The 26,016-nt window shown below is 36.2% G+C and overlaps 1 protein-coding gene across 3 annotated transcripts; it reads left to right on the plus strand.

The window, feature by feature from the left end:
* Nucleotides 1-70: 70 nt before the first annotated feature.
* On the plus strand, nt 71-25,106 carry LOC117431084 (NADPH oxidase organizer 1-like). Of its 3 annotated transcripts, XM_058995917.1 has the most exons (10): nt 71-522; nt 1,413-1,472; nt 2,412-2,519; nt 2,680-2,781; nt 3,184-3,314; nt 4,863-4,922; nt 22,433-22,569; nt 22,939-23,052; nt 23,181-23,298; nt 23,394-24,613. In XM_058995917.1, exons 1-10 carry the CDS (start codon nt 334-336, stop codon nt 24,058-24,060), a joined length of 1,686 nt encoding a protein of 561 aa, XP_058851900.1. In that variant the 5' UTR covers nt 71-333; the 3' UTR covers nt 24,061-24,613. The 3 variants fall into 3 exon arrangements, with proteins under 3 accessions (XP_058851900.1, XP_033907598.3, XP_033907599.3); XM_034051707.3 differs by lacking the exons at nt 71-522; nt 1,413-1,472; nt 2,412-2,519; ... (1 more) ...; nt 3,184-3,314; nt 4,863-4,922 and adding exons at nt 17,010-17,119; nt 17,531-17,611; nt 20,486-20,561; nt 21,009-21,189 and having other exon boundaries at nt 22,361-22,569; nt 23,394-25,106; XM_034051708.3 differs by lacking the exons at nt 71-522; nt 1,413-1,472; nt 2,412-2,519; ... (1 more) ...; nt 3,184-3,314; nt 4,863-4,922 and adding exons at nt 17,011-17,119; nt 20,486-20,561; nt 21,009-21,189 and having other exon boundaries at nt 22,361-22,569; nt 23,394-25,106.
* Nucleotides 25,107-26,016: the final 910 nt, after the last annotated feature.

Consider the following 26,016-nt stretch of genomic DNA (forward strand, 5'->3'; position numbering starts at 1 on the left):
AGAGGACTGTGGGAGAATGAGTTTATATTGCGAAATTCAGAACTACAAATCGGAGTCCCAGAACCTACAAATCCCATGATACGTTTCGGCTACCCATCCAATGAATGCAGAGAGTTCTTTATCGTGACTAATCAGGTGGGAGGATGCTGCGGTGTGGCGCTGCGCAGTGGTCCCTACAGTTTACAGGGACCCTGGTAACGCAGACTCTGGCGGCCTGGGGAGTTTTGTGAGCCGCCTCGTCAATTTCCCCCCCTTTCCCCTCCTTCCATTCTCTCAGCTGCTCCCCGGAGAGCTTCGACAGCGTTCGGGGCCAGCCCTCCTGGAGGAATAATAATGCCGGTCCGCACGGAGTCCTGCAGCAACGCCTCCGCGGCCTTGATCTCCTCGGTTTCACTTATCCCGCCTCCCCCGATCAACACGCAGCAGCCCGGCGTCGCCACCTCACTCCTCTACAGCGGTTCCAAGTTCCGCGGGCACCAGAAGAGCAAAGGCAACTCTTACGATGTGGAGGTAGTTCTGCAGGTAAGCTGACAGCTGTCTAATTTTGTCTGCCCTGCTCATTTTTACCCAGTTATTTATGATCATACAACTATGGCACTAACGACACGTTGGAAGAATATATTTAGCAACAGCTTATAATTCACATGTTGCAATAACATGCACATTTGGGAGACGATTTATTATTATTATTATTATTATTATTATTATTATTATTATTATTATTATTATTTTGTAAAAACAGTGTTGTGTTGTTGCACAATAATATTTAAGAACAATATACACAGTGTCAGTAGACTGCGTGCTGGAAGTTCACGACATTCCATTACGTTCCCTACCAGTCTTCCTTACTCGTTTTATATTATTTGAGCCCTCTTGTACATGGGTAAAAAAAAAAAAAAAAAAAAATGTAATACGCAGGTCATCTTATTGACAGGACTGCCTTGCTTTTTTTTGGATTGAGTGATGAAGTTCGTTTTGTCACCGATTAAGTTAATTTAATTAGCAAAAGATCGTTGTAAAGTAATTACCCAGGTCATGTTGTTGTTATTAGCAATATCTGTCTATTTTACGCCCAGTTTCCTGCTGTCTGATTAGAACTGGATATTGTGCCATGTAGAAGAACTAGAGACAATTTTTGAAGGGTTTGGTATCAGTAAAAAAGATGATTCACATCTGCAGTGTATGACTCATTACTGTGGATTTAGCAAATGTTATTTTTATCCCTTTAATGATGTTATTATTCCTCCTGTAAAAACATTTATCGACATTAGACACCAGCATGCAATTACAAAAATGTATTTGGTATTTATGCAATTTATTTGGTTGGTTATTAGGTTAAACCTAGCACTGTCATACAGCTGTTAAAGCTGTGTGATGTGAAGATAATATGTTTTTTTTTTTTTTATCTTCAGCATGTTACCAAGGAAGATTCTTATTTGTGTGGTTACCTGAAGATCAAAGGACTTACTGAGGTGAGATGCTGAGAGATTTGCTAACAAACTGAACCGTATGTATACCACAATCCAGAATTGTGGTGTATTTTGTTTTGCTTTGTCTCTTTACACTTACTTGTAGGGCTCTCATTGCATATTTCCTATTAAAAGCAGAACAGAGGTTTCCTGTTGATCTTCATTTATCCTGATCTGTAGGTGGTGGGGGAAGATTTGAGTTGGGTAGAATAAAACGTGTAAAATTGGTACAAAATGTATCATTCTTAGTACCTACGTTCTCCGTACACCGTGGCAACCAAAATCACACTGACTCGAGTCCGAAGTGGCAGCGGTTCAATGCCTTTATCAGGGGACTAATTGCTTACCTAGTCCTGCATTGCCTTTTCTAATGGAAGCCACAATGGAGGGATTTACCAGTTGGGATTTGTGTGCAGTCCTTTCATCTGTTTGTACAATTTCATGTGACTTTCACAGCCGATAAACACACATGTCATTTGTTCTTTAGTTAGGTGGGAGTTGGAGAATGAGCGTTGGGCTTGTATTCTGGAGGTGCTTAATCTATAAACAGTAAGGTTCGATTTTTAAACTAGTGTTGTATCTGAGATATTATTCATTAAAAGTAGGTGAGTTGTCCTCTAAGGATATTCTGCAGTTCCATCATCTTCCAGGATTATCTGATCAGTGCAACTGTCACTTTATACTGTGATATCATATTATAGCTTAGAAAAGCCCAACACTTAACTGTTATGAAATACTGTACTGTGGATGGATATATCTCGGAAAATAGTTCATCTCCCTCTGACCCAGATAACATACATTCTTATTGTTTAACTTAAGTGGTAAGGCCAATAAAAAACAAAACAAAAAGAAAACATATGCATCTTACGCAAAAAGATTGACAGTGGTGCTCAAATCATTCAAATTTTTTCTGTGTTTTAAAACTTTTTTTTGTCTCAACAGGAGTACCCAACACTTACCACATTTTTTGCAGGGGAAATAATCAGTAAAAAACATCCTTTTTTAACACGGAAGTGGGACGCAGATGAGGATGTGGATCGTAAACATTGGGTATGAACAACAGTGCATATTCATTATTGCATCCCTCCTCTGACTCATTTCTCTGCCGCAGGAAAATCTGCATCTGTAACACAGAAACAATATTTGTATGGAAACCAATAAAATAAAAAAAATCTAGCTAATTTTTTTTATTATTTTTTTTTTTTTTTAGGGGAAGTTTCAGGCTTTTTATCAATATGCAAAAACATTTAACTCTGATGAATTTGACTATGAAGAACTAAAGAACAGTGACTACGTCTTCATGAGGTGGAAGGTAATTCCATTTTCTGCCTGTGTACTTCTGCTCCACATCCTGTAGAGGGCAGTGCTTAACAGAGAACTAGCACAACACAGACTGAAGTACTTTGAAAAAGCAGTTAGGTTTAGAAAATACAAGTTTTACACAAACTGAAGAATTGATAAGGCAAGATCAATTAAATGTCTTTGTGAATGGATAATGTGTAAGGTAAACTTAACATGAATAAACTAAGGAGCTCTGTTTTCTGTTTGCAAAAGCTACTCCGGAGAACAAGACGATTTGATTTAGGGCATTTGTGAAGGATGGGAGGGAATAATGATAATTATTTGAAAGATTACCGAAAGGTTTTATTTTTAGATTCGGTTACTTCCTTCTTTTGTGCAGTTGTGTAATGTTGCGTTTCATTTTATTTTATAGGAACAGTTTTTAGTTCCAGATCACACAATCAAGGACATCAGTGGCGCTTCCTTTGCTGGGTTTTATTACATCTGCTTCCAGAAATCCACAGCTACCGTCGAGGGCTATTACTACCACAGAAGTTCAGAATGGTGAGCTTGTCTTTACCAACAAAAAAATTAAGTTATTTGTTTATTTGTTATATTGGAGTCTGGATTTAGAAACAGAAATCTGTATACTGTTGTTAATCAAGTTTAAATATGGATTTGAAAATGGATCGTCGATTTATTATTATTATTTGTTTATTTAGCAGACCAGACGCCTTTATCCAAGGCGACTTACAGAGACTAGGGTGTGTGAACTATGCATCAGCTGCAGAGTCACTTACAAATACGTCTCACCCGAAAGACGGAGCACAAGGAGGTTAAGTGACTTGCTCAGGGTCACACAATGAGTCAGTGGCTGAGGTGGGATTTGAACCGGGGACCTTCTGGTTACAAGCCCTTTTCTTTAACCACTGGACCACACTGCCTCCTTTAACCTGATCAATACAGGGACTTAAATCTCTGATAAAGGATCTCCAATGTTATCTTTTGAACTGTTTAATCACTGTTAATTCGCCTGTAATACAGTATTTGTGTATTTTACCTTTGTTCTGCTTGAAAGAAAGAAACTGTTCTTGTACACGCCCTCAAAATTTGGTTTGTCAAAGTAGACGAATTCTGCTTACTCTCTGTCCTATCTTTCTATTTAAATTTAGTATAGCAAATAAAGTATAACAAAAAAAAAAAAAGGTTTGAACGACGAGCTGAAGAAATCAAACAACTGGATGCAGTCTGATTACTTTCAGCAACTTTATTTCAGCATAACACAGGCACAGTGCTCTCTTTTCTCACAAAGAGAATAAACCTTATAAACACACACTGTGAACAAATTAATGAACATACAGGACGATCTGCATTAACACAGACTATCAGATATGTTTAATACCTAAAACTTAAAAAAAAAAATATATATATATAACACATTTTAGGACCTAACAATAACTTAAATACTGAAACTTACTCAAACATGCACTCAGTCCAAATAAAAACATTTAAAAGTTAGCTGTACTTTTATTCTTTACATGGTTTACAAACAGTTCACAACTGAAGAACAGCTCCATGTAAGTAGCAATTTGAAATCCCCACGAAGCGTCCACCGCTGTGATGAAGCCTGAGTAAAGGCTACCAGTCCCCAGATGGAATTCTGAGCAAACCGCATTACTCGCGGAATAATGAGGAAAACGTTTGTGTTCATTAGGAACAAAAACGACTGCTGCATAAAATCACTAAAACATTTCTGTAAAATCTGTTATGTACTTGGGTAAGTTTAAAAAAAAAAATTTTCTTAAACTCCAGCCTTAGGATTTACTTTGTATTACTTGATTAATCTTTGTAAACTTCACTGCATTCCTTGCAGTATTTTTCTTTTGTTTCTTTATCATAGAGATAACACTAGGTATTGGTTTCATATTTGATACATGTATTGTATTCTAGGATTCTTTTGCTTTACAAACTGAAATATTTCCAGTGTCAATGTTTACATGTGATAAGCAGATGCTGTCTTGTTGATCGTCATTGTTTGTATGAGATTATCCACCTTTTTAAAGCAATATCATTGTCTGCTCTCCTTGATGCCTCTGTCGTTGACCTCCACAGGTACCAGTCCTTAAACCTCACCCACGTTCCTGAACACAGTGCCCCAATATATGAATTCCGGTGACATCGGCAGTGTCGGACCACCAGCAGAGAATGGAGTGTTCTCATTCTAGGACTGTTATGAAAATGAATGTAAACAAACTGTTAATCATGATAAAAGACATGCCAGCCTTCTCTGCTGATGGGCAGAAAGCATGACTGCCAAGGACCGCTTAGGGCGCACGACTAACTCAGCTGGAATGTGGGAAACACGATTGACTGGGCAGTTTTATTTTTTATCTGGGTTTTTAAAAGCTACTTTTGTTTATTTGCACTCTTCCGCAGTCTCTCTGGTATAGATTTTGGGTCCTTCAGTTTTCTTCCATAATCCATAACAGAAAAGAAAAAAAGAAAAGCAGTGATTTCCGCCTTCTGTTCTGCCTGTACGTTTTTTTATTTGTGACTGTGCATCGGGGAATAATTAACTGTTTATGTTGAAAAGCATGACACATTTATATTAAGAGTGGGGAAAGTAGAGGGGGGCAAATGTTTAAAAGCAGTCAATCTGGTTTGCACCTTAAGGACTTTTTTCATTACTGCTCAGAAAATAAATTGGTAGTGTTTGCTTTTTAAGAAACTGTCTTAGCAATATTTGGGAAAATATTCCCTGATATTTTAACAGTGTAGAGGCTTCAGAACCCCCCCCCCCCCCCCCCCTGTTTTGCTTGTCCTGAGATTGCCAGTCCAAGAGATTGTGGTGGATGATGGTGGTTATGTGTATTGCATTTTTTTAAACTAAGACAAGGTACAACAGTGTAATGTTGACAGTTTGAAAAGGATCACCAGTTATCAGTCAATATATGCGTTAAGTTTAAGGTTCTCAGACCCCTGCTGAGTAACATGATTAAAACTTGTATCAAGACATTATAGTATTAATTTTAAGCTTGAGACACAGGGCAGTGACAAGTAGGGATGTGGTTTTTATGAACGTTTAAATGCTATGCAGGTGTCGGCGTTTAAACCATATCTACATAAACACACACTCTTTATATTGCATTCTATACTGACAGCCCTGGTTAGTATTTCCCAAGCAAAGAACCCCTAAATAAGCAAATAATGTTTTAACATTGTAAAGACTTAACTACAAAGTAAAAAAAACAGCAAGTACACACCAAAGTATATATTGAAATTAGGCCTGTCACTTGATTCAATTTTTTTGATCGGTTAATTTATGGGCATTAGTTGATAAACCAGTAGATTAATTGGTAGAATCAAGTGTGCACATTTTTAATAAAGGTAACAATCTTATTGCAGCTGTCCTGCATAGTAATACTAAAAAATCAATAGACTCTTAAAAAAAAAAAAAAACAGGAAATGGGAATTTGGTCTTTTTAAAAGCATTTGCATTATTATTTTTATCTTGGTAAATGTCTTGGTAAATACATTTATACTGCACTATTGATGTGTACCTGTGCTGGCCCCATGGGCGCAAAGTCAATAAACTAAACCTTTTTTTTTTTTTTTTTTTTGCATTATATTCAAAGAACAAAAATAATAATAATAAAAAACACACCTTGCATATGCTACAGAATCCAATACACTGTTATATTAACTTGGTGCCACAAACGGGGGAAACCTTTTATTTTATTTTTGACAAATTACATAGATGTCATGGCCTTTTTTAAAAAAAACAAACAAATGATGTGTAAAAGTGTACTGGTAAAGTAAAGCCTATACATAATTTATTTACACGTATGGGTTCTCTGAATTAATATTGGAAAAAAAAAAGTTATTTTAAAATCTGGACTAGCGTTCTATTTATTATGGATGTTTGTTTTTTACTGCCATCAGTAACTCCATCCACAGTAATTCTGAATGTTTTCATTTCAAATGGTGAAGCATTGAACTTCTGTTTTTGTGCTATTTTGTTTGGCATAATTATTTCTAATAATTTTCGTCCAGTTTATTTCCAAATATTTCTAAACGTGGCTTCGCCTCGTTCCTTTGTTTAGGGATGCCATTTTATTAAAAATATATAACAAATGTCAGAAAAAAACACTTGTTATTAACTTTCTTATTACGCCTACTCTAGCATGAACAGAGTGCACCACTGAAGTGTCGGATCGACCGAAAATAAAACCCGCCCCATGTCAATCTTTCTTTTACATCAATTAAAAACTACTTGCAGGCAAATGCCAAACCCTTTCCTTTTTATAATATCCACCCTTACTGTGGCATCAAAGCAGTCGGATACGTGATGGACTACTGTATATGATGATAAATTAGTAAAATGAATACATTAAGAGATATGTGTTTGGTGAAATTTGTCACGTGACCGGTTAGACTAGCATATTATTCAACGTTTAACCACTTTAGAGTGTGTACGTTTAAACACTTAAAATTCCTATCCCTAGTGACAAGATGACCCCATGATCAATATCTGTCAATTCTTTGTGCTTAGCAGACAGCACAGTTTGCAGTAAGGTGGGGATTTGCAGTATTTCTTTGCTTTTTGCCTCTTCAATTTTTACTATTTTAAATGATACAAATGATACCTAAAGGTCTGTCTGGAGATCAGATCTCATATTTGAGCAGCGCAGTAGAGGTTCAGACTTCCATTCTTTAAAGGAGATTTCTAAGGACACAAGTCCACTTCTACATAGGATTGTGTGTTTGACATTGGCACACTGGTTTAATTCCACCCACTTTTATGTGTAAACCTATTGCCTTAAAAATGTATTTGGAATGATTACAGTACATACACAAAGATGGCTGAACATGATATCAAGTCCAGTCAACTGAGCTTTTTTATTTAAAAGTTACTTTTTTTTAAGTAACCTCCTACATATTTTGGAAGTATAATTAGGAATTTAAACCAGTTTTCTCCTGTATATGTTTTTGCATCATGTTAAATTGTCAAAATGTTCCAGAAACCCGAAATATAGATACAACTCCCATGCCTCTTTTTCCTATGAAAGCTAGTGGAGGTGGAAGTTAAATTCTGTTCTACCTACCTCAAGGGTCAGTGATTGAAATAAGTGCCTCTTTATATTGACTGCTAACAGGTGACCGCAGAGAAATTAAGTTTGCCTGGTGTTCAAATATATAGTATATATAAATAAAAGAGATTTAAAAAAAAAAAAAAAAAGTTTTATCAAATCTGCGCATACCTCTTAAAAGTGTTCTCCAAAGTGTTTTGCATATCATTCAATCAAAAACATGGCACAGTCCAACTATGTATGCTTATTAATTTAATCTAAAATCAACAATATCTAATCTTAACAATTTCTAACTTTTTTAATTGCAAAAGTGAGTATTTTTTTGGGGGGCTGTGGACATTCATTTTTTTTAAATGTGGGAGTGGGGTGGCTAATATAGGCAGCCTGGACAGAGATTGTAAGTGGGTATACTCTAGACCTTTGCACATACTCTCCTGGCAGCATTATACCACATCCCTGGAGCCAGCAGGTTTATCTGTCTGGATGAACTTTGAAAGAGCTGTACTATGGCAGTCTGGTACTGAGGGTGTGATACACAGAATGGACAGTTCTTTTGGGGTTAGTAGAGACCCCTTAAATGAATAATAATGGGAACTGTATTCAGACCAACACTGGTTGATTGCCTCACAGAAATTAATTAAATGTATACAGGAAGAATTATTTTGTTCAATGCATAAATTACTTTATAAAATACATACTTTTGTAAATATTGAACTAATACATTTGTCATTCATATATATAGGAAGGAGTTGGGAGGTCGAGATATTTTTTTTCTTATAATTGTTTTTGTTGTTTTTTGTGGTTATTATTCAAGCCGATAAGCTGATTTTAAAACAAGTTGTGAGGTGAACTTTTGAGTTGATGTTATTCTCTTTTGGTACCAGGGAGTTCCTGAACACAGCATGCATGTGTATACATATAAAGAGATGTGTTTAATATATAATACCTATTTTGATTTAATTATTCCAATCCTGTTAAAAAATGTATTTCCTTTTTAACATCAAAAGACACCCTCCTTATTAGATTGGCTTTATTACATGTATAGATCTGTTTTAACAATTAACTAAAACATATTGGATAAAGGCTGGTAGAAGGCTTATAGCAAACTTATAAGCCTGCAATTATATATCCAATTATTCTCACTTAAATACAGTCTATCAAGAACATAGTCAAAATATAACAGTCCCATTTTAGCTATTCAATGCTTTAAACTAAATGTGACCTCTCTCTGTTTTTCCAAAAATCCTGTTCAGGAAAGTTTCAGATCAACTGCTTTTCTGCCAAGGTCATTCATCATTAATAGAAGATTCTTCTATAAGCATTTTCCCAGACGTTGCCATTCTTACTAAATCTAAATATGGTGCTATGTTATTGCTCCCTCTCACTTGTTTTATCAGGTCTTTCTGTGATTTAATGAAGCCATAGACAGTTCACCATATACTGTCTTTCATGTACCAGAAGGTGTTTCTTAAAAAGATTAGCCATTATAGAAAACTTTGATGTAAAACTGCTGACCATTAAGTCTAGCTTCAATTGCCGAGAGTTATTTTTTCCAGTTACCCATGCGCCTGGTTTCAAGACAAGGTTAACACATTAATTACATTCTCTTTGGCAGATCCTACTATATGCCCGAAACAGACTGGTACTATTATGCTTTGACTGAAGTTTTTACTTTAAGTTAATTTCTGCACTATATTCTGTTATTTTCAAATTTAGCAGTTCTGTTAAAATAAAACATTTACACTTATATTCTGTTTGAATTATTCTAGAATACCTGTGTTTAGCTTAAAGACTGCTTTCAGATCAAGCTTACTTATTTAAATAAGAGACTTGACTGAACATTTGAGTTAAATAAATGAGATTCTCGTTTATGCTTTTCTCCTCAAGGTTATAAACCTTGGCACCAGTAGCTCAGACAAGTACAAGCTTAGCTCATTTCACAGGTGTGTTTTGGTCAGTGTGACCCTAACCTAGCTCCCTTTTTACTCAGACTTACAGAGATACAATAATAGGTTTTACTGTTCTAACAGAATAAACAGGAATATAGAATGCTCTAACATAACTGTAGGTTAATACATAGCATATTATAACTTCATGTATGAACAGTGTGTTTTTACAATTTGTTTAGTATTTCTGTTGGCTTTATATTCTTTAAAACACAGTAGTTATTACAACATTTTAATACACATGCAGTTTCACAAATGTTCAATTTGTATCCCAAAGATCAGCCTGCTTCCAGTAGCTGTCACAGTCTTGGGTCAGTTTCTGCTCTCAGTGAGGCTGTCAAAGCCACCACAGGTGTGTCTTTAGAAGCCTGATACCTGCAAAAACTTCAGTCTTGTTAGCAGGGCTTCCATCTCTACATTCCCATTCCCTTCAAATAAAGTAAACTGTTTCTATCAAAGAGACATCTATCTCTGCAGCATACAACTTTCACTCAAAAAAGGTGATTGCACCTTGTACAAGGGAAGACAGGTTTTAGGTTCATTCGTGACAAAGTACTAAAACAATGCAAAAGACAAATAAGCTTTGACAGAATTCAGTGGAAAATGACATGCAAGTATTAAGAAAAAAAAGTTATGATTGGCATGTTGAGTGGAGTTTTGATTTTCTGGAGGAATCTGCATGGAGGCGAATTTTCTTTTTTTAAAGAAACTAAACAATGTTGGTTGGAACGCAAGGCATTTTTGACTTTGCAAAGTCAAATTTGTAAGAAATTACTGATAATGTGTTTTAAGCTAAAACCTCAAAGTTCTGTAAAATACTACATTGACCAAGCTAGTTTCAGTAAGCTGCATATCATTGTATGCTGTTCATCCTTTAGACAGCTGTCATTTCTTCTTGTTTTCCAGTATTGCAAAACCTCCTTTCATTGTTGTGAAGAAGTGTCTGGATGGTGTATTTAAGTTTGCTAGATACATCTCTTGGGGAGCGGGGATGTCAGATGACAAGCAAGTGCTTATTCTGGGGAAAAAATGCTTAAGGAATTGCAAAACCATTTTGTTAACAGAGGACATTCAGTAGAAACAAACCTACAAACCAATTAACCTACAATTGATTCAGAGTCTGAAAATTATTTTTTCAAGATTTAATAAGCATTTTGCTTCAGTGCAAAGTTTACGCATTTCCCTTTGTCTAGAATGGTGCAGTTTCTATGGTGCTATACGGACAGCTGGAAATAAATAATCTAAATGCATAGCTGAAATCATGGTACACACAGAAGGCTTCATCTTTCTTGAACATTGGACCACAGAAGCATTTAAACTAGAAAGGAAGGGCGTAGAAATCAACAGAAAAAACAAGGGAGACTACATCAAAACAAGGGCAACAACTCAGGTAAGACAACCATTAAATGTATTTATCTAAATGCCAGAAGTCTCAAAAATAAAATGTTAGAACTTGAAGCTACTGCACTAACAAGTAACTACAATGTGATAGGTGTTACAGAAACTTGGTTATCTGAGAGTGTTGGAGACAGATATAATAAGAGTGGGTATACACTGTATAGGAAAGACAGGCAGGACAGAAGAGGCAGAGGGGTAGCGCTACACATCAAAACTAGCCTTGAAGCCCAGGTGTTAAATCTGGAAGAAAAAAACCATGCATAATCAGAATAATGGATGAACTTGATAACTGACTTGATTTTGCATCAATCTCGTCACCAATCATACACATCTAGCTTCCTACAAACGTTTCGAATTGCATTTGGCTATAATCTGGTTAACTCTCAATTTGTTTACCATTATTTAACCTTGCAGGTAACTGAGCGACTGTGAGGACCCTCTGTATGCGCGTGCACTGGTTTTTAGTTTTTAGTTTTGGTTTTAAATTCTCTTAACTTCCATATTTTGTGTGGAAATTTGGAAGTTATTTCAAGTAAGGTTCATCTGAGTAGCGAACCAACTGAATGAGGAACAAAACTGAATCTGATTAAAAAAAAAAAAAAAAGACCTGGCAAGCTTCAGTGCTGTGGCTCCAGGCCAAGCCCAAGCCGTTTGTTTCCTTTAGGGAACATTAACAGACTGTTTCTGTAAAAACAAATAACCTTTGACTAATTGTTATCAATGAATGTAAATACATTCTCTATTTAAAAATACATTTACTTGAAATCAAAATGATGTGTCTTATTTCCTGTTCCCAAGGGATGGCCTTGATATATTGATAATATAACTTCTTGAAAGAACACTAAAACTTCAAGGCATTGGCTTCATCTAATGCTTCAAGCTTATTGTTACTATGGGCCAAGATCATTCTTGACACCTCTCCAGATGTGGCAACTAAGATCAGTACTATACGATTGCAGTGTATCTGGCAACTCTCAAAATGAAAAACAGACAGACAGACATACAAATACAAGAATGCCTTGTTAGAATTCAAGAACCACAAAGCAAAAACTAAATACAGTTTTCTCAAAATGAAGGGGCCCAGTGTAAATGTATTTTTATATTCATAAACAATAAGCAAGCGTTACCTACCAACCCCCCACCCCCCCACCCCCACAAATACTGATGGTTCTGCTGCTAACATCCACAACTTGCTGAAAAAAACACATTTTATATCCTGATATCCTGATATAATTCAGTCAAGGAAGTAACTTTACTACTGTTACTACTACTACTACTATGTGCCAGTAATTACTAGCACATCAGGGAAGACCAACTTGTTTTTTTCTCTGCCAATGGTTTCCTTGTCCAACGTCATATTTAGTAAACAACCCTGTGAACACATCAACACGCCAAAAGAAAATTCCTTCTGCCTAAAGAAGATTACTGCGCATACTGACAGACTCCACTAACCCATTGCTATCATTCTGAATCATGTTTGACTAAATGACTTTACTATTTTCCTTAATTTTAATAAGCTACTAGAATCTGTATTAATTGATTTTCATAGGGTTAGGGCAGTAGTGAAGTTGTGCAATAATGGAAATTAATTGATTTGCTTTAGTGATTTAGTTTATCAATAATGCCGTGTGGCAGTTGAGTAAAAAAAGAAAAAATGGAAACAGCTAATGCTATTGACTCATGCCAAGTTGTCAGCGAGAACTCTCTATACAGCAAGGATAGTTTACGTGTTTTCAGGGTATTGGCGCAGCAAAAGTAAATCCGCCAAAAGCACTTTTAATTTGTAGTTTTCAACTCTTAGGTGAAATGTAGTGGTGGAAAAAAAGCAATATCTGTCATACAGTAAGAGAAATAAGTCTCCCAAGGATTTTTTTTTTTTTTTAACAGATTTATCCACGCATATGTATATTACAGGACATCTGAGTTTAATGACAAATTTGTCAACAATGAAATATACTAGAGAATGCATCTATTTTGACGTATGTATCATTTATATTAAACGGTTTATTGATATTTTAAAATGAACTAGTCACACGCATCGCACGCAAAAAATAAATAAATACATTTTGAAGACCCCACGGAGTTTTATCCACGCATATGTATATTACAGGAACATCCGAGTTTAATGCAAATGAATTTGTTTTGTCAACATGGAAATATACTAGGGAACGCACTTATTGTGACATCTATATCATTTATATTACATTATTTATTTCTGTTTTAAAATGGAACATTTGTCTGCAAAAAAATATATATTTTTATATAATATAAATATAAAAAGTTCTAGCATGTGTGGGATTTGAAACTATAACTTACAGTTTGCAAGTGTGTTGTGTTATACTGTCAGTGCTGCACAATTAAACACCCAGTATTTTGAAAGCTGAAGTCAGCCAGATGAGAATTCTCGGGACTTATTTTTTTACATTTTGGAGATTATTTTTGTTTCGTCCAGTAATTCACCATTACTTGATCTCTGAAAAAATGTTGGTTTCCTGTCAGTGTAACGCTCATTGTGGTCCCTATTGGCGCAAGGAAGTATGGTAACTTCTTCTAGATATTGATGGTTATGATGGTTAGTAACGCTATTTGTGGTCCCCACTGGACAAAAAGGAACGTTAATTACTGAGAATTGGATGAAGGATAGCCTATACTATATATTTGGTAAAAGTAAAAGATAAATAAAATAAATACATTAATAAACATTGACATAATTTCTATCTTGATATTTATTTATTTATTTTTCATTATCAGATGTAAACACTGCCGTATAATACTGTATGAAACCAAAATAAAAACTCAACAGTTCTTGTTCAATTTTATATTAGTGAAGATTTGTGTACATAAAAGTTGCCATGCTTTCATATATTTTTACTTTAAAATGTTTAAATATATTGTAACGACCCGGGCAATTGTTTTGTTGCAGGACTTGTTGTCTGTTCAGTTTGTCTCTCTGTCTTTTATGTTACATGTATTGTAAGGGGAAGGGGTCACTGAGCGATAGTGTGAGCTGTGACCAGAGAGAATATGCAGTGAAAGTGCCAAGACTAAAACGTAGGGTTATTATTTTGGTGCAGTGAATTCCGGCCCCTGACAAAAAACAAATATTTTGAGAATTCAACACCGTCTCCTTGAGTACTACTTCCTAAACATGAAAACGTTACAATATACCAAATGAACGAATCGAGCTTATTATGATAGTTTGCAAAATCATATGAAAGCTTTCAATACAATTGGGATAATACATAATCATTATTTACAAAATCTTGTTCCTCGTTTACAAACAGTAACTTTACTACTATACTTGCAAATGTTGTAAAACGGAAGGTCAAACTTTGTGGCGTGAAAGCTATGGCGTCTGCATTATAAGCTACATTGGAAGCATGGCTTGCGTTTGATTCCCACACATGATTTATATTGCAAACTTAAAACCTTGGCCAGCACCAAGCAAATAGTCACAACTGTAAAAGTGATGAGGGTCAAGGTTGTCCCAATTGTTTCTACTAACTTGTCTTGTGTTTTTGAGGCACAAAACAGATCGAACTTGCATCAAAAACACAAGCCAAGTTAGTAGAAACAATTGGGGCAACTGACCCCCACCACATTTACAGTTGTGCCTATTTGCTTTGTGCTGGACAAGGTTGCTCCAATGGTTTCTTGAAACTTGGCTTGTGTTTTTGATATCTCCACTTTAAATAGCTGGGCACTTTTGATAACTTGGCGTTTTTTCACATTACCAATGTGCTTTTGTTTCAGATATGTATTACAGCTGGAAACCCTCTAGCAGACACCCATCAGATTGCAATTGGTTGCACATGTACCAGAATCGGACAGCGTACCACTTTTTGACATTACAGGGTCACATTTCTGTACACATACCATTTTCACTACACCGGGTGGTTGACGTGGCAGAATCCAGCAATTACAAAAATTGATATATGATATATATTACTGTCGGCTTATAGTGGCTTTTGTGACATTTGCTATCATACTATTACTATCATGTAATAAGCATCGCTGAAAGTATGGGTATGGGTTTAGATTTGTGGGTTTAGATTTATTTTCCCTTTAACTGCATTTGAAAGTGGACACTCGTTCCATTGTTGTGGATTGAGTGAATTCAATCTGCAGTCTACACCAAGACAAAATGAGTCAAAGCAATCAAAAGCAGCGTCCACAGCAAATCTGGCCACTGTGGAAGAACAAACTATTAAAAATTGACATTTTTTTAACGTCCTGCAGGCAGCACAGCCGTTTATGGCATATTTTAGTGATAAAGAGGCACTTGGAAATTCCAAACATACATTTCCAGTGTGCAGTTCTTCCAGTCCATCTGTTTTTGTCTTTGAACACCAAATGCTATACTTGTTGAGTCAATATTGAACGCTATTTAATACGCAAAGTTAATCATTAAGCTGATTTGCTAAGACATGCCGCATAGTTTCCAGGGGAAGGGGCGTGCGCTGGCTTTTGGCTAAACTTAAGGTGATACAATGAAACTGCATATCTGTTCTTACAATTCCAGGATCTAACTGACATCAGCCACTTCACATGCATATGAACGGTATTGCACTATTTACTCAACATGAAGTTATGTATTTATTATTATCTCTTGATGTTACTCACTGTTTCGAAACTGGCTGATCCTTTTTATACTGTGTCAATATTTAAAAATAAATAAATCAGCGCTCCAAGCCTTTACAATAAAAAAAATTGAAGTGGATAAATATGTTTTGGGGGTTTCCCGGGGTAAAGGGGATAAGAAAATCACTCAGGGAAGTAAGGGCATTTCCAGTAATTGAAAACCAATGATTCCCTCTTAGGGATGTTACTGAAAATGTATTGGTCTTCCGTATTACCTCCCTGTTAAAAGCATTGAGGGAGACCTACCTGGAATATAATGGCATTGCAATCAATGATGTACATCAGTGTGCCAGTCATTAGTATTCGATTGCTTACATACAATCTTTCTTTCCTAGCGTCAGATACTGCAGGCATGCAGATCTTTATTAATAGAATGAAACACATTAGCATAATTGGCCCCAATATATTGGAAAATGCCTATGTGCAGTTTATGCTCTCATTAGGCATCATCATTTTGAGTGTATACGTCAAAGCTTACCAGGAAATGCATCCAGCCACTCCCCTTTTACAGTAATGTCATATTGCTTTATGTTTTGGGATCTCCCTAAATAATTGGAACAAATAACACTGCACGCAAATAAAGATCTCTATATACTACTATTGTATGTTTTGCTTAACAAGAAACCTTTAAGAGCAAACTGACATGCATGGAAAGATAACCTGGAAACCGGTCATAAAGGTATGCAATTAGAAAACAGAAATTGTCCATTACACTTGGCAGATGGCAAAAGTATGAGTTTAAGAATGCTGTTCATTCTTTTGTGTCATGTCCAGTTTTTTCTTTTTCTCCACTGTCCCTTTCTCCACTGTCCTTGTGAGCACAGCTGATGGGACTACAGAGAGGACCACAAAAACATGATCCCATTAATGATTTGACATGTACAGTACTGAAACCTCTGTATGGATGGAAAACAGCGCCCATATGAGCCACAGAGTTGTGTGCAAGGAGACTAATAGTTGTATAATTTTACTTGCATCATTTTACGAGTGCCTCTTTGTTATGTTTTGTATTGTGAAGGATTGTAACAGCATATTAGCCAGGTAATCACTTTAAAAGAAACAAATTTATATGCGTTGATAGAACCCTTTCTCCCCTTTAAGCCCGCCCTACCCTGCCCTCTGATTGGCGAGTGGTGTTGTTATAAACCGCACAGCACATTCTTCAGCTCTGTAGTTCAGGTGGATACACAGGAAACAATCTGAGAAGCTGCGCGGCAAACACCCAAACATGATCAGTCAGAGGTACCCTGTGCAAGTGAGGCTCATCGGGGTCATGCAAAACAAAAATAATAAAGTAAGATACAAAAATGTGTGTGTGTGTGTGTGTGTGTGTGTGTGTGTGCGCGCGTGCGTGTGTGTGTGTGTGTGTATTTCATTTATAAATGTATTTAGTTGATTTAAAAAATATATTTATGTTAAATGAGATATTCATAATATTTTGACACGTATCTATTACTTGTTTATTTACATTTTACAGATGTAATTCTACCATTTCTATTACAACAACAACAACAACAATAATAATAATAATAATAATAATAATAATAATAATAATAATAATAATAATAATAATAATTGAGTATCATCATCATTATTGGTAATATTCGTATTATTAGTATTCATAATACAATCTAGACACGGGTAATTACTTTGCTGTTTTTTTTTTCTTCGTTTCTTTTCTAAATATGTAGTTTACTTATTTCAGAGATTTATGACATCGGTCCTGTGGTCAGATCAAAATGACATTATTGTCTACAGAAAGTTTGAAGATTTCAGAAAACTGCACGTGAGTAACAGTACACCCAACGTTCCATTTAGTTTAACACTGAAAGGAATGAACCTGACACGATTGATAAGGTGACCTTAAACTGGGACAGTATGGAAATATTTTGAATAACTTCCAACATCAAAGCTACGGGTTTTTGCTTTCACGTTGGCAATGTTCGAGCTAATATTATATTGAAAGTGAATGCAGAGACTCATGGTGATATACAAAGTGGAATCTTTTACTTTCAAAAACTTTTTTTTTGTGAATACATGATCTTATTGTCCTTGTAATGTCATTTCTGCACAACAGTCATTACATTACACAGTAGCAATTCAATAATATAAAATTCTGAGATTCTATTTTATTGCCGATTACTGCTGCAAATATAGTCCCTCTTCTGCCTAAGAAACTGCATCTTCTGTCTTTGATTTCCACTTTCCATCTCTATTTCTATCTCTATGCTATCCTCTAGTATCCAATCTGCAAACTAGGCCCTTCCTGCATCAAAACATTACATATCTCAATATTTCTATTTATTAAAAGGTTACTTCATAGAATAGAATTTCAAAATATTGCATTTATTACCATTTAATATGACAGGGCATTTGTTATGTATGTTTTCTATTGCAGTTTCTTATTGTTTTTCTTCTATTAAACTTAAAGCTGTGATAAAGTAAAATACTTATAAAATACCTTATAGACCTATCACACCTATGCAACAGATAGCATTAATCTTAAATATGAGTACTCAATTGTTTCTATTTTCTTCTTAAACTTTGCAGGATAATCAAAGTAAGGGGTCACCAAATTAAAAAGAGAAAGGTAAAAAGAAAGGTAAAATGAAACGAGGACGTGGTTCTTTTTTGTAATTGTTTTAAACCAGGGCTTTTCAACCTTTTTTTGAAACTGTACCCCTTCTGTCGGGAGGTTTCAGCTAAAAGCACTGAGCGCTTTTCACCTCCAGCGACAGTGTGTCACTGACGCTGGCATGCGTATCGGGTGCTAAAGTACCCTTTACAATTTTCACTTACCGGTACTAAATGGTACCACAGTTGCAATAAAAGGCGGAATAATCTGGTTAAACTTTTTTCTTTCGTTTATTTAATATATAATTTTACACAACAGTCTGGGACTGACAAATTGCTGAGACAGAAAACCAAACAGTACGCGTCATTCTTAAAACTTAATTACATGTCTTTGGATGCAAAGAATTAAAAGGCAGTATTTAGGAATCTTTGGAAACACTCATTTTCGCGTTCTATTGGGCAAAGTCATTATAAATAATCCAAAATAGTCTGCACTGTAAATGTTTATCACGTTACTATTTACTTTCCACCTCAGCATAATTGTGTGCCGTTTAAAATGTTTACATATATCAAAAACATTAACCTCAAGAGAATTAATTACGAACAATAATACAATTTTTAAAAGCAGCATTAAAATGATCCAAATGGACTCTGTATAACTTTCTGTCGCTTTGCACTTTCTGACTTCGTTTTTCTATTGCTAGTAAGAAATGTATCAAACACTGAAAACATATTCAACCAGCCGCTATTGCTGTTAATAAAACGCAGCCGCGGTAATAAACAAAAACGTCAACGTATGAGTAATGTGATGGCTATTTATGTTTACCAGAGCATTTATACTTATAAAAAAAACCAGAAACGCTATGCTTCATTGATTCGACAGATTGAAAACAGCAAATATCACAAGCAGCACAGACCGCTCTAATCCAGGCACAATCGCCAGAAACCTGCTATATCAGCGGTTAAATATACGCGATCCAAATTGCGCATGCGTACCGTTGGAAAAATGTGGACGTGATGCATTCTATGTTTGTTTGTTTGTTTGTTTGTTTGTTTGTTTGTTTTTAGCGGTTCACTTTGAACTACTAAACAAAGATTAAATTTAAAAAATTAAGATCATTGTTTTCTCTTTTTTTCATTTTTATTTGTGCATTTTTTAAAATAAATTAAATTTGCACCAGGAGACCTGCAACGACTGTATTTAATTATTGCTAAAAACAACACCACATGTACACTTTAAGAAAAACAAAAATGTTCTGAAACTTGTAAAATATTTTTACAATATGAATTTCACAAATGTGAAAATAACTAGTTCATAAATTATTTTGTATTATTCACGAGCATACGTTTAGTGGTATCTGTGGTATACTGAAAGTGAATATAGACTTATTTCAATAGAAAATATGTTTCCAAATACTTTTGTCATATTTTACATCCCCTCCTATTGTTGCTGGGCTATTTTAATAATGCACAAAGTGTTCAAACCATGACAAGCTTCAGTGCACTGCCTTTAAAAATGTCAAGGTGAGGTGGCAGCATTGATTTCCGCAATTGTCGCCTATCGCTACACACGAAGCAAAACCGTTTATTTATAATATCATGGATGAAGAACAATTCCAACACAATACACCTGTATGAGCTGTTATTGTTAGACTGCAGTAGTCTAACCTGATGATTAAAACGTGGACAGCCGCCAGTTCGTTTTAGCAGCAGTCAGTGGATAAACCCGTCCACAATTCCCTGTGGTTGGTTGCAAATATGAACGTTGACATCGTGGAACGTATATAAGATATATGGAAGTAACACAGAAGCCTGTATGATGCAATATTGTGAAATTTATGTTACCAGCGCGACGATGCTGTGGGAAAAAAACGGGATGAAATGAGCGTCCCAAAAAAGGTTCTGGGGACACTGGGACCAGTGTTTCAAAAGTGGGACTGTCCCGTTCAAAACTTGACGTCTGATCCCCTTAACAATTATATATATATATATATATATATATATATATATATATATATATATATATATATATATATATATATATATATATATATATATATGTCGCTTCCTTTTATTAAATCAACAGAAGCAACTTCAGAAGCAGTTTCTCGTGGAGCGTGAATTCGGCAGGAAGTCGGAGGGAGTTCTTCCAAAATTTGAAGGTAAATTGAGTGTTGAGGTGAGGAATGAAAGGCAGTTTGCCCAAAACACCAAGAATGTATATTTGATACCACCCAAATTCATAACTATTAAATGCATTTTCAAGACTTTGAATACGTGAAAAGTATACTATAAACATTATTTATTGGGTAATAATCCAAACCTTAAACATTAAAAGGATACATCTTAAAGGATAACATCAGTTAAATAATAGTGTTTTTCGAAATACTGTACTTTAAGAACCATAATACAGGCATTGGTGCACATGCAGCGGTGTATACGCATTAGCCACAAACCATTTTTTTTTTAAAAAGAAAATGAAGATTAAAAAAAAATACAGAAAACAATACGATTAGAAGAGCACAAAAAAAAGTGGTTTGTACAACCCTTGTATTTATTATTACTATCTTAAGGTCTGTTTAATCAACCGAATTCGATGTACTTTTTAGATGTTCCTAATAAAAGGCTGCGGAAGAAACCCCATTGTAAATCAATGCTCAGGCTGAAATTGCTGGATAAGTACTTCACGGCACTGATGGAACTGGAGCCCAAGATCTCCCAGTGCAATGACGTCATCCAGTTCTTTATACCGCAGAATCAGGACTTGGAGCCTTCGTTTCCAAAAAACAGGTACAGTGCACAAGTACTGCCACTAAATTTTATTGTAACTGCAATTTAATACCACCATTATAACGTATTGAAAAGATTATGTAGTCCCTATATATGGCAAAGCTTGTTTCGCCAAAGTAAAATCGCAAAACCTAATTAGAAACTATAATTGAAGTTTCTGGAAAGTTGTAAAACGCGATAGGTCAAAAGTCAAGGTCAAGGTCATTTTTGGATATGGCATACTTGGTTTCCTATACAGGTTCTATAGTAAACATCACTCTATCTGCAGTGTGTAAGGAGCTATATACTGTCAAATCCGTGAATTGTCCAGTTTGACCACGAATGACTATAGCCAATACAGTTTTTGTACTGACAAATTATAACCATTGTGAAATGTAATGCTGGCATCTGGAGGTTGAATTAAAATAGTTTCCTAAATGCCTTTATTAGTTACAGTATATCCCAACATAATGAAATATATTAATGCTTGCAGCACAAACTTACACTGTTCTATGTTTGCTTGTAGTAAAGTACTAAACTGTACTATACTGCACTACAGAATATACAACAGTATGAGATTAGCAATACACATGCATACACAATATACACTGCAGTGTACAACACTACTGCAGTATGCATAATTTTTGGTGCTACATTAGAAACTACAGAATTCTATAGGTTCTAAAAAAATATGAGTGTAGCTGTGTAGTTACTATAATTTTTCCTATAGTATAGCACATATAGCCCAATGAATTGTATAGATTTTGAAAGAATACCATAGTATAGTTTTTACTATAGGATATGCTATACTGTAGTTTTTAGATAATAAAATATTCTATACAATTTGAAAGAATACCATAGTATAGGTTGTTCTATAGTATATAATATGTAGTACATAGTACAGTTCTATAGAATTCTATAGATTCTGCAAAAATACCATAGGTACATACTATAGTAAATACTACAGTAAATGTTATGGTACTTTCTATAGATTTTTTTTATAAGCTATGTTATTAACCATGTTCGGAGGCAGAAGATGTTAAACCTGCTCACATTATTGGACCTTGGGATATTTTACATTACGGCACAGTTCTACCAATGGTTAATGGGGTTTTCTGCTTTTTGGTACACAGTACCTATTATTTTTCTGATTATCATCTCTAAAATAAAGTCTGTTTTTATTTATATATAGCATTGTCATCATGCCATCTGAAGTCGACCAGGAGGTTGCAGAAGTCATGAACAAAGATACAAAACGTCACAGTGCAGGGAGCATCACAGAGCCTTTCGTCGCGGAAACATACATGTGTGTGGGCTCCTACGAGACAAAGGACACCAAGAACAGACCCTTTAAAGTCAACGTTGAGGAAACTGTAGATGTTCTACTCAAAGACCCAGCAGGTAGATATTTAATATATGATTATCACAGACTTTTGAGCCAGACTTTATTGAACTTGTGACTGCATGGGGAGTGATGCACTGAAATGGCTATGCAGTGAGATTCTTCTCAATATATTTTGAAAGCTATACAAAGATCTATATTGATAGGTAACAAACCTTCCTTCCTGGTAATTCTAAAAATAATACAAGTAAGTCCATATCCAGTTTAGACATGTTCTGTTCTGATTGATATACAGTTTTTGTCATTTAACATGAACATTTTAATTGCACCTTCGGATTCATACTAACTTGTCGTATCGAACCATACATAACAAAAAATCTGCATAAATAATACAGAATGCTTAAAATGAATGTGCGTTTCCTTTGAAGGGTGGTGGCTGGTGGAAAATGAGGAGAAGCATATTGCCTGGTTCCCAGCTCCGTATCTGGAGAAATGCTGTGACCCAGAGTATGATGATACGACTGATGGCATTCCAGAAGAAGGTGAGTGCTGCACCAATTATTTGATTTTGAACTGATTGGTTAAACAAAATAGACTGAATTGCACTAGCTTATGTGGATGGTGCTTCTGTTTTCTGTTGCTGATTTTATTGTGTTCTACATGGTTATAGGAATTCGGTACTATTCAGCCAGAGCTTATGAAGCCAAAAACATGGACGAACTGTCACTAGACATCAGGGTTGTTGTGGAAGTCCTCCAAAAGTCTGACAACGGCTGGTGGTTAATTAGGTAAGAGTTCAATGTATTATAGAGGTGTATATAAGTATTGTATAAAGGATAAATACCTGTTGTGCAGAGAACTGACCATGTCTTGTCTCCCACAGGTACAATGGAAAAGCTGGATACGTGCCTTCCATGTATCTCCAGCCCTACAAAAACCCTCACCAGAAATTCCAGATTCAATCTATGAATCTATACCGACCTGGAAGTCCCCCAGGAAACCTTCTCGCTGTTAAAAATCTCAGCTGCTCTCAAACATCACTCGAGCCTTGCCCAGTTGTCAAACGGAAGCTTCTGCCTTTGGACCGACACAAATCAAGGTCTCTGAGCTTCCTTTCGCCCCCAGTGGTCACCATCAATGACCACGATGCAGGCAGTTCCGCAAAGCTTCAAAGCAGGATGGACAGCATCAGCGACGAGAGTGAAGACAGTTTGAATTTCAGCTACAGCTTCAGGTCCTCTAGAGATTCCGCAGTGTCACCAAAAAGTGATTTTCTCAGCGGGAGTCAAACAGACATGGCAGAGCAGCCCCAGAGAAGCAGTAACACACCTGTAGTAATCACACACAGGCGAGGTTCAGACTGTGTGGATGTAGCTCAACAGTTACCCAGCAGGAACTCCGATCCAAACCTATTCAAGAGCTCTTCTATGCCCAAGATGCCTCCACGGCCCAATGTTCGGGAAATATTGTCACGGTGCACGACAATCACCAAGAAGACGGCAATGAGATTGAGCCCGGGTTCCAAACCCGCCGTGGTGCAAGATCGTTAAGAGAGACTTTTCAGGAATTTTATTTAAATGTGCAGCACAAACTGGAAGTAAAAATAGTAGAATTGTATCTACTTTATATTTAACTTGTTTTTTGTTTTTTTTTTTAAATTTAGTCGTCGCCAATTATTTTTACCCCGGTTTTCACCACAATTTAGAATGCCCAATTATTATCTGTATCCCCGGCTCACCGCTCGCAACCCGCCCGCCGACTCAGGAAACGGAGGCTGAAACACGCGTCCTCCGAAACGTGCTCCTTCCAAGCCGTCATTTTTCGCACTGCAGATCCACAGCAATGCTACCAGACCTATAGTGCCGGAGGACAACACAGATCTGGCGGCTCCGCTGCAGAGCCACAGGCGCCCTATCGGCCACAGGGGTCGCTGATGCGCGGTGAGCCGTGGAGTCCCCTGCCGACCTAAGCCCACCCTACCCGGGCAGCGCTCAGCCAATTGTGCGCCGCCCCCTAGGAACTCTCGGTCACGGTCAGCTGTGACATAGCCTGGATTCGAACCAGCGATCTCCAGGCTATAGGGCACATCCTGCGAGGAGCGCCTTTACTGGATGCGCCACTCGGGAGCCCTATAATATTTAACTTGTAATATACACAAGACATCCTTCTTGGCTTCAACCCCTAGTAACTTCATTCTTAGCAGTAATACGAGAATGGATGTAATAAACTGCATTGTAAGTTGAATTTTTTTCAACGTTATATCAAATATTTTTATTTTTAAAATACAAATACTTTATCTGTACAGTGCAAAGTGCCGACACAGAGCGAATCTTCATCACTGATCTAAAAATAAACTATTTTTAGATCAGCAAGCTCCATCTATCAACATGTGTCCGGTTTATGAAACCAGACCGCTGCTATTAATATATCCCAGCTGCACCTCCAAAGCAGTACAATGGGTTGTGCTGTGATTAACGCAAGCGCTAGCTTCAACATATGTTGCCAAGTTTGTGTTTCTAAAAACAAACAAACAACAACAACATTCAGTCAGGTGTCCAAACGAATCTAGACGAGAGAGAGAGAGAGAGAGAGAGAGAGAGAGAGAGAGAGAGAGAGAGAGAGAGAGAGAGAGAGAGAGAGAGAGAGAGAGAGAGAGAGAGAGAGAGAGAGAGAGAGAGAATGCGTGAAATGGATACTATTTGTTGTTTAGTTGGAAGTGTATACTTACCGTTAAAGTGCAGTTAAAAGTATTTTTACAAAGCCACAGATCCAGCTCATTCATTTCAAAAACACTAATTTTTTTAAGTTTCAAAAACACGAATTTTTTTTAAGTTTATGTTTACCTTTTTATGAAAAATGTATGTCAATATGTTATTTTCAGGCTATGATGTGTGACAGTTTGTTTGTTTATTTATTTATTTATTTATTTAATTCTAATTATTTTTCTAATAACGTTACTTCACATATTAACAATACATGTTGCGTGTACAACTCCATCGTCATCATCGTAATCACCATCATCATCATCTTCAGCCTTTTTCAATCCAATGCTGGATGAAGGCCCCCCCCAAATTCTTCCAAAATTCTGTCTGCTGCATCCCTCATCCATGTTGCTCCGGTGTGTTTCCTAATTTCTTCTTGCCATCTTCGTGGAGGTCTTCTTGGTCGCTTTATATCTGTTGGGATCCGGTCTAGTATCTCCTTGGTCCAACGATGGTCTCTCGCTCTCACTCTCTCTCTCAATTTAAATTTTCAATTTCAAGTGCTTTATTGGCATGATTGATTTTTACAAGTATCGGCAAAACAAAGATGGGAAAATTCCATCTTTACAATTAACATTTAAAACATATGTATACTTAAAACAAATCACAACAACAATAATAATGATGACTGTATGCAGGGCTTCTGTTGGGTGTTTCTGTTGGGATTGTGTAAAATCCTGCTCTGTGAGCGGACCCCACACTTCACTGCCATACTGGGCAATGGGTTGGAGGACACTTGGATGA

The sequence above is a fragment of the Acipenser ruthenus genome, chromosome 22, assembly GCF_902713425.1.
Source record: "Acipenser ruthenus chromosome 22, fAciRut3.2 maternal haplotype, whole genome shotgun sequence".
Taxonomy (NCBI): Eukaryota; Metazoa; Chordata; class Actinopteri; order Acipenseriformes; family Acipenseridae; genus Acipenser; species Acipenser ruthenus.

Coding starts and splice junctions, on each gene's coding strand:
- LOC117431084 (XM_058995917.1), top strand. CDS start 334: ATGCCGGTCCGCACGGAGTCCTGCAGCAACGCCTCCGCGGCCTTGATC. Junction 3,315..4,862: donor TACCACAGAAGTTCAGAATG/GTGAGCTTGTCT, acceptor TGACCTCCACAG/GTACCAGTCCTTAAACCTCA. Junction 4,923..22,432: donor GCCCCAATATATGAATTCCG/GTGACATCGGCA, acceptor AAAACGTCACAG/TGCAGGGAGCATCACAGAGC.